Source organism: Cottoperca gobio, chromosome 19 (assembly GCF_900634415.1).
Source record: "Cottoperca gobio chromosome 19, fCotGob3.1, whole genome shotgun sequence".
Lineage (NCBI taxonomy): Eukaryota > Metazoa > Chordata > Actinopteri > Perciformes > Bovichtidae > Cottoperca > Cottoperca gobio.
This window is the reverse complement of record NC_041373.1, coordinates 490,587-503,889: the sequence shown is the minus strand read 5'-3', so window position 1 is coordinate 503,889 and position 13,303 is coordinate 490,587. Positions and strand designations below refer to the sequence as shown.

General features: G+C 39.7%; 1 protein-coding gene across 2 annotated transcripts in view; it reads right to left on the bottom strand.

Annotated features, from left to right (window-relative positions):
* The window catches only part of jmjd1cb (jumonji domain containing 1Cb), a 102,971-nt gene extending 90,145 nt beyond the window's left edge, over nucleotides 1-12,826 (bottom strand). Inside the window, exon 1 of one of the 2 annotated variants that reach the window (XM_029455570.1) lies at nucleotides 12,490-12,826. In XM_029455570.1, coding sequence (XP_029311430.1) covers nucleotides 12,490-12,645 — 156 coding nt within the window. In that variant the 5' untranslated portion in view covers nucleotides 12,646-12,826. The remainder of the gene's footprint in view (nucleotides 1-12,489) is intronic. The other variant, XM_029455568.1, reaches the window with a different exon arrangement.
* Between the last annotated feature and the right edge of the window lie 477 nt (nucleotides 12,827-13,303).

Genomic DNA, 13,303 nt, shown 5'->3' with positions numbered 1-13,303 from the left:
CTTGAAAGAAGAGCATTCATATCCATGCGATTTCACAACTGCTGTGTGAGAGCAGGTTATTAACAATGCTTTGGGATGTGGTGATAATACACATCATTTTGGCCACTGAGTAATACACCAGTCTAGGTAATGACAGAGGAGAGGATAAGGACTGGGATATTGACGGTGTTAACATGTGCACGAGTATCCTGGTTTTGAGTTATTAAGCCAGTTATTCATATCCCAGTATGCATAATCATAATTGTACGCAGGTTTCAGATCATGTGCCTGGAGGTGTGTCTTGAATTCTCACCATCTGAGCCACTATGTTCTATACCAATAAAGAAAGTTCAGAAACCAGGTGTTTACATGCCATAGTATCCTGGTTTCTATCTCAAAACCGGAATATGGTCTTATCCAGGCTTCTGAAAACTCTGATCCTAATAAGGATACTAGTATGCCAATGGGAGCACTTCGGGGTTCAGTATCTTGCCCAAGGTTACTTTGACCGCACGGGCCGGGGATCGAACCACTCTACCTTCTGAGCCACAGCCTCCCCTAGTGGCCCAGGAGTCATGTATAAAGCAAAACAAATGAGTCAGATATTGTCTAGCTCAAGCCTCTCAGCTTTGATAAATTGTTTATTTTCTCTGTTTATATTGTTGGTAATTGAATATCTCTGGGTTATGGGCTGTTGGTTGGAAGACGGGTAAGTTAAAGATGTCACCAAGGACATATTTTTCTGAAATCTTCTGAAATGTTATAGATTCAGCAATTATTCAATTAATCTAAAAATAATCAAGACTTTAATTGATAATGAAAATACTTATTATTTGCGGCTCTATATAGTACCGGTGAGAGACACTGCCATTTGCTCTCAGAGACAAAAAGAGAGAAACAGAGAGTGATGACAATGAGAGGAGGAAGGGAATCTTCCTCCTCTCAGGTAACAAGAGTTAACTTGTTTAATTGCAGTTCACATTCCAGCTGAGACACGTCAAATACCAAGTCAACTCACACCAGGGCTGAAGCAATACAAGTATTCAAGCACAATAAACACTGCAGTATTCAGCAGTCCAAGCACTGTAGCCTGCAGCCTTCTTAATCTAAATATTCATTATAATGTGCTTTTTATCAAAATAGGATGCGTTTGATTAATCACATTATTATGTAAATACAAATATCTTAAATAGTAATTATAGAAAACTACTCTGGATTATCAAGAGACTAAAATCAAGACAAAGCCAACAAATAAAACAAAATATTGTAATAAGTAATATCATGAAATAAACATGATATTATACAATACATTAACAATAGCAAACAACATTTTTAATCAATTAAACTTAACAAAAGCAAGCCTGTAAATCATGATCATTCCCAAAACATTCCTTATTTAACGACTAATATTAACTATTAATCTAATTAGGGCTGGGCAATCATTCTATATGATCATTTATTGTCATTAACTGGAATCCTATCAAGATGAAATCATATATTGAGATTGTGTTGTTTAAATTGATAATAACAAGCACATACTAACTCAAATTTCTTAGAAAATCTGATGTGAAATATTTTGAGGGATATTGCGATTTTGTTTTTGTATCACACTTTACATAACCATGCAGTTCAATGCGATTTACAAACTGGACTCCAGTAAAAAAATCGAACTACTGTCTTAATCTGATAACTCTGTATGTGTGTGTGCATGTAATTATAAAAGTACTTTTTATTTGTCAAGTAATTCATTCACACATCAGTAGCCTATACAACAATAGGCTTTACCATGTGGTTATTTCTATTTATTTATTGAATTACCAGAAAACATGATATTATCGTGATATATATCACTCTCGAGATATGATGATCAGGATAGAAGATTTTGGCCATATCTAGCACTAATAATTCAACTCGTCTATACTATGTCTAAAACAGAAATTAACTGGCTACCACAGTCAAACAGTCAAAGTATATAACACTATAATTGGTAAATGGGCAATTATATTAAACTGAGCTAGCTATCTTAAAACTAGCTGTTAACTAAAGGAAACCAGTGAACAGGGAGAGAAAGATGGTTACTACTAGTAACTGGTACTAGTTGGAAACTTAGTATGTCGCTGGACCGTGTTTGGTCAATTTTGGTCAATTTTGCTAAATTCAGCGGGAGTGTCTATAATATGCAAGCCTCGATAGTAAATGCTCATCTGCAATCTTCTGTAGAGCTCCAATAATATTTGTTCTTAAAGTGTAGTGAATATGATATGACAGGGTTAAGCTACTGATTAAGGACTGCTTTAATTCAATAAATTCAACAATATGATCATGCTATTTTTAACAATTTTTTGTTTGGGATTACTCATCTAGTGTTATTGTCTTATTTCATTCACATGCCTATGCACCATGGACAGGTAATGGTTTGCTTTACCAGGTCAAGGTTGCATCCCATGACAATTCTGAACATTCCAGCAATTGGGCAAGACGCAGGAAATTTACTTGAGCTACAGAATTTATTCATACCTACAACCTACATTGGTAACTTTACTGCTAATTTCTTCTCTGCTCCGATCGCCAACAGCTGTCTGCTCGTAGCCCATCCACCAGCACATCTCTCTCCCTCTCTCTCTCACTGTCTCTCTTTCTTTCTTTCTCTCTTTGTCTCTCCCTCTCTCTCTGTATTTGCTGTTAAGTTGAGTAATGGAGTCAGGAAACCCACAGAAACCAATTTTGTCCCACACTGGCTCCAGTCAACAATCATTCCACTGTTTCATTCCTACATCGAATATTTTATCATTTCACTGTTCTGTATCAATTCCATTCTATACATCTGCACACACTTTTCTACTCTATTTGTATTCTATTCCACTTTATATAACAGCATTCTACTCCACTATATATTGCCCTACTCTATTCCACGCAAAGTCACGGCATTCAATCTGCTTTGTTACGGCATTCTATTCAGCTCTAAATTACAGCAATTCCGCTCTATGCGACAGTATTTTATTCCACTCTCTGTTCCGTAATAGACATGTCATCAATATCAAAATAAAATAGTTTGATAGAATGTTCGCTAGTTTCACTTTCACTTCGGCCTGTTGTTTACATTAGCCATCTCTGTGTATGTGCTATACAGCCAAGGCTGTATACTTTGATTGTTTGTTTATTGGACTAAATCCAAAGTGCCAGAAATAAGAAAAGGACCTACGCATGCATTGAAATAATTTAAAAATAGGTTATTAAAAATGATCAATATCGACTGAAATTAAACGTAATCGTGATAGAATCATCCCACAGCCCTATGGCATAGTATTCCATTCTACTTGATATGATGTAATCTATTCCACTCTATATGACGCCATGCAATTCCACTTTATACAACAGCATTCCATTAAGATCTATATGACGGCATTCTATTCCACTCTATATGACGGCATCCTATTCGACTCTATATGATGACATTCTATTAAGCTGTATGACAACATTCTATTAAGCTGTATGACGACATTCTATTAAGCTGTATGACGACATTTTATAAAGCTATATGACGACATTCTATTCCACTCTATACGAAGGCACTCTATTCCACTCTGTATGAAAACATTCTATTCCACTTTATTTAACGGCATTCCATTAAGCTCTATAGAACTGCAGTCTATTCCACTTTATATGGCGCATTTCTATCCCACTTTATATGACAGCATTCTATTAAGCTCTATATGACGGCATTCCACTCCACTCTATTTAACGGCATTCTATTCAATTCTATATGACTGCAGTCTATTCCGCTTTATATGACGACATTCTATTCCACTCTATATGATGCCATTCTATATGATGCCATTCTATTCCACTCTATATGATGCCATTCCATATAACCCATATTACACATTCTGTTTCTACATTGTCTGTATTCTAATACCAATTTTAGGTATTCCAGTTAAACCAGCACTAAATAAATTCAGTCCTTGGTGGAATCAGATAAATTGTTCTTCTTTTGTATGTTTATTCTGTCTGGAGTTCTCTTATGTTCTCTGTCTCTGTGCTGCTGTATTGTGCAGTAATCTGGTGGTGAAGGAGTTAAGTTCTGTGCAGTGGGTGAACTCAAAGGAACTGGCGTTCACGTGGCTAAGCCACTGTTGCTATGGGAGAGAGGCCAGACAGAGGAGAAAGAAACCCCTCTCTCTCCGTCTCTCTCACATTCCCATTTTCTCTCTCTCTCTCTCTCTCTCTCTCTCTCTCTCTCTCTCTCTCTCTCTCTCTCTCTCTCTCGTTCTCTTTCCCTCCTCCTCTGCTCTCTCTTTCTCTCTCACTGCCAGAGAGCCTGGCTTGCTGGAAACCAAACGACTAATGAGAGTACACAGCTCTCGCTTTCTCTCTCTTCTCTTCCTTTTTCAAATAACATTCACTCTCTCTTTTACTTCACCTCTCTCGAAAACATTTCTCTCGAGAGATAAGAAGGAAGAGATCGAGCAGAGACGAGTAGAGAGCGAGCTAGAGTCGAGAGCTAGAGAGCTATCTCTCTCTTCTCTCTCTCTCTCTCTCTCTAGATCTCCTCTCTCTCTCTCTCTTACTTCTCTCTCTTCTCTCTCTCTCTCTCTCTCTGTAATATCAGAAAGCCAGCCAGTGAGTCATGCACCAACAGCACAAAGCCAGGCTGAATATGCCAGTGTACGTTTCAGCCCTTTTCAATGCTACCAGGAATTAAAGTCAAGACTAATTTAAGGACTAAATGAAAGAGACCAAGCTGAGAAAAGTAACATACGTGACCAAATATAGCTACTAAAAGCAATAAGCTATAGATGTGATAAGAAAATAAAACTAGGACACTCAGCTTTGTTAGTAAAGCAGATATGATGCAGAGTGTACAGCTGTCTCTCCTCTGAATTCATCTAGTAGGTTATGCACTGTAAAGAAAATCATCACAACGTTAGGAAGAAACAAGCTATAGTGCAATAGCTTCTAAGACAGAAAACAACAAAAGCCAAAGATAGTTCATTTACATTTGCACTGTCATGAAGACACTGTCACACATCACAATATGAAAATGATATTATTAATAATTTTTTTTGTTTCTCAGAGAGGACAAACTGTTCTTGAGAACAACAGGGACCCTGTTTAAAAATGCAAGTAGAGAGAATGTAAGGCAGGCATATTGTCATTCATCCTCTCGTAGTGTCCCACTGGCAAAGAGCAACCATGTTAATGTAGTGAATTTGATGATGACAAGATAAGTGCACTACATTTAGGGTCAACTTGTGTCAGTGATGTCTGCAGACAGACACGTTATACAGACACGTTATGCAGACACGTTATGCAGACACGTTATGCAGACACGTTATGCAGACAGGTAAGACAACATTCCATCGGGCCCAGCTTTCCCAAACAAGGTAGGAACATGTAACAATTATGGGTTCACCTCAGGGGGTGATACAGCAAGACGGTTTACTCAGCCTGTGTCCCAGTCCCAGATATAAGCAGAATATAAACAGCAGTAAGTGAAATCTCTTTTACTCAAAGAGAGGAGCCAAACTAGAAGGACACCCATGAGCTAGAGTTGCTCGATCCACTTAGGAGATGTTCCAAACTGAACAGGCACAAACTCCTCATTACTGACTACACCAAAATAGATTGCCTCACATTGTTTGGTAAAACAGTCTCGTTAGAGGGCCGGGCCAGTAATCCCTGACAGCAGTGCTCGAAAATACACAGGACAACTCTGGGTCCAAGATACAACTTGGATTTACATGATTCTCTCAATCGAACTGAAAACACACAGTGTTGAATTCTAGTAGGACTTAGTATTAGCAGTAGTTATTAGTGTCACATGGTGGTCTTAATCCAATGCTAGAGGCTTCCCACCACAAAAAGAGGAGGAATTTGGAAGAAATACAAAATATATGTACTGAAAGTGCCCGTTTTAGTCTAAATATAGCAACAGTAGGCTTTAAAACCATACAATATTTTATCAGTTTATTTATTTCATATTCAGGACACAGTTACAGTCAGTCTGGGCGGCATTAGAACTGGAGGTTTTTACAGTGTAGTAAAAATCCTTTTAAAAAGGCCAAAATAATTTCTATTAATTTTGCATAATAACATAAACATTACCTAACCCTACATGTTTGATACCAATCTGGCAAATCCATCCAACAGTTTTTGTTTTGCAACACTGTGGTCTGACGTCATTTCAGGCTCAACCTAAACCCTTGCTATATCTGACGGAAAGGCCACGTAGGCTGCATTCAAACCAAATCAGGGGGTCCGTCAAAAAACGCACGTCCTTCCATTCATTTGAGTTGGGGTAGTGTGTTTGGGCTGAGGTGTCAGGCACAGCAGGGGATTCAGGAAAAAATGCAGCAGCCTGCACAAACACATACCCAGGAGTTTGCGTAGCAGCTGACTACATGGGTGACATTGTAGCAATTCTGTGGGGAATTTAATAGCTTGTTTCCTGCAACAAGCTCCAACACAAGGCACACTCCCTACATCTTGTCTAGCTGCTGGGAAATGAAGGAAGTTGCCTTTGAGATCGGTTGGAAAGGTCGAGATCATGACCACGCTCTGACAGAAAACAATAATTATGAAATATAAAAACTACTTGTGCTACATTGGGGTGTTAAAGTTCACAACATGACTTAACACAAATGGGCCATTAAGTGACACTCACACACCGTCGCACAGCCCTGCGGCTAATCGCTGGACCTTCTGATTTGGTGTGAATGCATTGCCTTACTCGTCTTGCAGTTTTTAAGGGGAAGAACATGGTGACTGTTCTGAAACAACTGTCAAAGTTCTCCTAAATTATTAACAAAAATCACTTAAACATTTGCTGCTATCTGAATGGGCTGGAATCCATTCTTGAGTGCTTGCTTGCTTAAGTTTAATATCTTGTTGCAAACTGAGGTCATGAGACGATGTCAGTTTATGTAAGGCCAGTTTAAAGCCTTTTTGTGTTGAGATTTCTCCGCAAAGTACACAAAAGATAAGTTGTAGAATTCACCATAAAATGAAAAGTGTAAGACCAAGAAATAGCACAATCTGTCTAGATATGAGATCAAGTTGAGGGTCAGCGTGATACGTTTTACAAGTGCTTGGCAGTTAGTTGTTTTGGTTCTTATTTTCCATGCATGTTTTTTTTGTCAGTTTTCTAAATAGATGTGTTGTATTTTTAGCATTATATGCCTCTAAAATACAAATTCCATCGCAGCCATGCAATGAGAATAGAAGTAGCGTAGCACAGTACACCATTCAGGTCTGACACGATCCTGCAGGAAACCACAGCAGCTGTCGAGTAGTAGAGCCTAATGTATTCCCAGGGTTATCTGGGAAGCCTGCAAGCCTATAGGAGACTTTATGGCTGCCGTATGTAGCACTGTTCACTGTGCATGTGCATGTGTGTGTAAAAAAAGATGGGGGAAGGGTACATCCAGCCAGCAATCCAGCCAGCCCATCCTGGCTTCAGATTACATTTTGTTTCCTTAGGCACCAGAAAACAAACCACTAACACTCGGAGTATCCAGTTACTGCGCTGCCCAAACACCACATAACCTGGCCGTCACATAGCAATACTGCAGCTTACTGTGCAAATATCAACTCGATAAATAAAGACTTCTCATGACACAATAGACTACTTTTAGCTCCCCTTCCCTGATTGTACTGAAATTCATTATTAGAGCCAGTGTTAAACAACAACAGGCAACTGAGACAAGACGAGTTTCTGCGCTACCTGTAGACATCAGCACAAAGACGTATTGCACTGTGAACAATAGGATACATAAACATTAAAACACACCTGAAGCGTACTTGCTGAGAATAAACATCCCTGTAAACGTATTCAGTAAATCCATTATATATCTAGACCTGTTTATGTCTCTGGTTTGTGTTTGACTCTACACAATGGTGCTATTCACAAGCCAAAACACACTCACACACAGCTTAGAATAGTTTTTGAGCTGGCTGAACTGCAGCACTGCAACAACCATGCATGGATTCTGTATGTGGAAGGTTCTTCCCTGGTCAGAGCCTGGCATTTTCTGCTGATTAGCCACACAGAGATGAACCTCAGACCACAGCCCTAAAAACAAACTAGCAGCAAGGCTACTGTACACACACACGCACACGCACACATACACACACACACACACACACACACACACACACACACACACACACACACACACACACACACACACATACACACACACACACACAGTGGTCTGTAATGGAAAACAAAGGCTCCTATAGGCAATGACCTGGCTGCCCCGCTCTTTCCATTCATTGTGAATCCAGATGAGTGTGGCAGTTTAATGGCTAATGTGCCAGCGTAGAGTTCTGCTGCTGAGCTTTTCTTTTTCTTTCAGCTTGAGTCAGTGTCCCTCAAGTCCCAAAAAAAACAAGTGTCTGCAAGGGGATTACAATGCTGTATTTCACTGTGTATGTCACTGCTGCACAGATTCTCAGCTTTCAGTTTGAATGTTTATCTATCAGTCTCTGTTGCTGCCATTTCCACCTTGTCATGTATTCTTCTGTTTTCAGTTTGAGACTGTCCCTGCGGTGCCAATCACTTCAAAGGAATTTACAATGCCATTAATGGAGTACTGTATTTTAATACTTGGGGGGCGTTTCTGAACTTTTTCTAATGCCAGGATCCAAAAGAGAAATGTATTCTTCTTCACGAAGAGCCGAAATAATTTAAAGTATTGTCAGGTTTATCAGGTAGAGACAATAATAACAAGACACCAAATGTTTTGTCAGCGGACAACTGCATGACTGCTTTAAATATTAGTGCTAACAGTTAGCTCAAATATAGGCTACACTAAACCAAACTGGACTAACTTCAACCCTGTACACATACTATTTGTTCAATATCTTTAATAAGCAGCATTAAATATGGAAACAAAAAGCAGGACTGAGTCTCAACCCATTGTTGCATTATATCAAATACATTATATCATATTTACTATTTGGATATGAACTCATTGTTTAGTGTGGACTAATGGTTAGACTATATATGAAGATGTGCATTCGTGGCCATAATAATAAATGGTTGGTATGAACAAACAGTTAAGCAGCTCAGTTATTACTACAGTGGCTCTGTATTACATACAGTACAGCGTCATAACTGTCATCATATAGCCTAATCTACATACAGAATTGGCTCAAAATGCATCAGTAATTCTAATATTAGGGCTATTTTCTTGTCCTTTTAATTGTTTAGCCCACATCAACGCTAAGCCAAACTGGTCTAATCCACTGCTACCCTAACCACAAATACACCATTGAATATTTTCCAAATACAACACCAGATGGTTGTGAGTTCAATACCAGGGCTGCCACTATTGTGTCCCTGAGCAAGGTACTTAACCCTGAGCTGCTCCAGGGAGACTGTCCCTGTAGTTCAGGGGTCGGGAACCTTTTTGGCGTGGAGAGCCATAAAAGCAAAATATTTTTAAATGTATTTCCTTGAGAGCCATATATTTAATAAAATTGAGTTTTAAGTACATCACGTCTCCGAGTACTAAAACTCTATCAGTGTTAACCCACCCCGTGACGTGGAAACAGCACATGTGAACATCCAAATGGAGCTGATTGACCTCCAGTGTAACGACACACTCAAGGCAAAGTGTGACTCTGTGGGCGCTGCACAGTTTCCAAGCTTCACCCCCGAAACGATGCCTTAATGTTGGCCCTCTCTGTGATTGAGTTTGACACTCCTGGTCTACTGCTTGCTTTGCGCAGTTTCTCCTCTGCTGTTTCGCGAAGGGCAGGGCTCCGCCCCCTACACACACATGCACACACAAAAATGCTCATCACTATTTCACAGAGCCCAGAATGCCGAGCTAATTAAAAGTATTGTCAGGTTTAACAGGTGGGGAGCACTCAGACAACGAGACCTCAAATGGATTGTTTAGGAAATCGCATTTTTTGTCCAAACAACTGTACAAACAGCCACAAATAATGAGTTCACTAAAGTTTTATTGAGGAAAAGCAGTGAATGTGTAAAGCTGGAACCATGAAATAACCATAATAACATGAACATCCATTAGCTGGTTCATTTGGTGGTGGTGGTGGTCTAGTGGTACGGCTTCCTAACAGAACACTGGATGGTTGTGAGTTCAATACCAGGGCTGCCACCATTGGGCCCCTGAGCAAGAGAGACTGTCCCTGTAGTTAGTTCACTGTAAGTCTCTCTGGATAAAGCGTCTGCTAAATGACCTGTAATGTAAAAATCTAAATGTTCTTACAATCTGATTATCAATGAATTGACTGTTTCAGCGCTAGCCTAGCTATTTGAGAACAGTTTGTTGAGTTAATTTTGTATAACCAAGAAATTAAAAGCTATCGTTTTAAAAACTACCAACCAGTGCTTACCGTAGTTGATTTAGCCAACAGATTTGATTTATTTGGTGTTAGTGGCTGGTTATCTCAGACTGATCTTTATATCAATTTATAATCATACGTATTGAATCATTGACTTGAAATTGCATTGTTTGTCTACGATATAGCCTGCAGTATAGCTATGAACCAATAAGACTTAGTAGCCTATCTGACCACATACACTTGACAAAGGCCTGACAGCTTGGCTTGACACACTTCTTCTAATCTAATCTCCAATCCTTCTCCACTGTATTCACTCAGCTAGTTAAGCCCCTTGCTAATGAGACTGTGCCCCATTGTATGGAATTAAACCAGAACACTACTCACTGCCTGAATCACATCACACACAAGGACCAATTCTACAAGGGAATTAGGAAGCTGGGAGCATGTTTGTTGTGCGATATAAACAAGTACATGCAATATGCTGGGTAGATGAGGGAACATGCAATTACACATGAGAAAAGTGTTTAGCTTTGACATTGTAATCGATTGATAGAATGATATCACCTCACTGTTAGAAATAAAAAAACGAATTGATCTAAATGCCTATGTGAAACGCAGAATAGCAGAAAGCTATGAAGCAGTGAAACCTGGAATCTATCTAATGTCCACATCACATAGACATACCAAGAGTAGTTAATGACATGTACGACTGTATGCTGGTCTAAAAGGAATGATGGCCTAAATGTATGCTTTAAATTGCATATGTAGACACAAAGACTGAACTACCACTGATGCTTCTCAAATTAACTTAAAGAATAACCCTATCAGAGATATATGGCCATTAGATGATAATAGTTGATGGAAGGTGTAATATCTGATGACTTACTGTCTATAAAGAATAGCATATATACATCCAGAAATCATACCAAATAATCAAATCAGAGCTGTTCTGGGGTTTGGCCAGTAATCTGCACAGGCAGATCGAAGGATTCTGTGAACAAAAGAAAACGGAGAACAGGCACACTGTACAGTGAGACAGTACTGTGTATTTGCCAGCCAAGGGCTTGTCAGGGCAAATATTTCATTGTTTGCTGGTTTTGGCATGTTTTGGCATGTTTATCTATTATGAAAATAGCTCTTTTTTAAGGAGGGGGGAAATCAGACCAATATATTTCCACATTTGAATCAGCCCTGCCTGCTTACCTGACTCTAATAGCTTAGGAAGGCAATAATTACACCTCAAGCAGGACATTTGACTTCTCCTAAAAGCTCTACAAGTGACAACATGGAGTTGTCTTAAAATTGTAGACACTATTTTATATGAAGACAAACTTCCCATTGTTCAGCCTACATCAAGCCAGTCTTATGCTTTTACAAGTCCTAGCATTCCTGCCTGCCTGTCCAAGTCGGAGGTTGATGTCCACCAGAGAAATACAGGCACACGGGGATTTCTGGTCGATTATCAAATAATGTGGATAGAGACCAATAACCACGAGATAATAGGGATTAGCTCAACGTGAATGCTGTAACGCGGGGTAAATCTAGAAAGCTAACCATACCTCCGTCAGCTGATTTGCAGTATACAGCAGATTTTAAAGCATTTAGCTGCTCGGGACTCAAATTCCTACACATGCTTTTACAAATACAGCCGCTCTCAGAGGACATGACATCAGTCCAAAACCCAGGTGTTTCTCGTTGACAAATGTATTATTTTTTAATTATCCATTTACAATAACGTTATACCTTAGACACAAGCGTAAAGTGACCTACACGGAGCCCATTGCGAGCCCATTCTTAGCACTTACTGGATACGAAAGACTGGACGTTTATCTTGCCACTGTAAATGGTTTATGAGTGAGACATGTCTGAAGATTTAGATAATCAGAGTGTCTGGACCACCACTGGCTGTTTGCTTTCCATAACCCCCTACTGGTAGTCTGCCATTAACTTGCAAGCTAAGTGGTCAAAAAACTAGTCAAACTTATAAATGCAACAACGACAGATATTTTAGAGAAACAATGATAAATACTAGCGGGGCAAAGAGCCATAATAACTGAGAGAAAGCCACAAAATAATTTCCGCTCGACAAGCCTACAACATTGCCTCGCTGGCTAGCCACCAACCACAGAGATTTTCCCATTTGCTGTGCATGTAACAGACCAAAGAGGAGGACAAAGTCAGCGTTTCCCTTACCGTCAGGTCGGGATTGTCGCTGTCACGATGGTTAACGGCTCGTATGACCCCAGACCTCCACGGCCACCGACCTATGTCGCCGATTTCGGGCGGCTCTTCCCCGCTGACACAGAGGAACCGCTTCCCGACCAGCTCCGTCCGAGCCTCGACTGCCATGGCCCTTTTGCTGGTCAAAACCCCCCCTCGAAAAAACTTCCAACAACGACGCCCTTACCGACCTGTCATTTACGACATTAAACCAGTTATAACGAGTCCAACGATAGAAAGAAAATAAAAAAAGGAAAAGTTATTTGTTGCAAAACGCTGAATAACCGACCCGGGGGATTTAAATATGTAGCAGTCTCCACCCGCTCAAGCGTCAGTCTCTTTTCTCTCAGCATGAAAAAACGGTGGAACACTGAACCGCATCACAGCCGCTATCCATACTTGTGTTTCTCCGCTGGATCCCAAGGCATTCACAGGCCGCAGCACGATTGTGTCCCTCCGCCCAATTGAACAACAGTGGTTCTATCATCGCAAAAATACTCCTGTGTCTGCTCTTTCTCCTACTTGTAGAACTGCCATGATTACTGTGAACAGCAAGTGTGGAGACAGCTTCTGCTTCTATTACTATTGTAATAACACTACTACTATTGTTCGTTATAGTTCTACTGCTGCTATAATAAACAACAACAAAAGCAGTCATATAGTATATATATAATAATAGGCTAGGAAGGAATTTAGGTAATGTAATTGCGTAATTGCAGCCGTTGTAATAAAGTCACCACAATTCCGCATCTGAATATATAATTTATATATATATATATATATAATA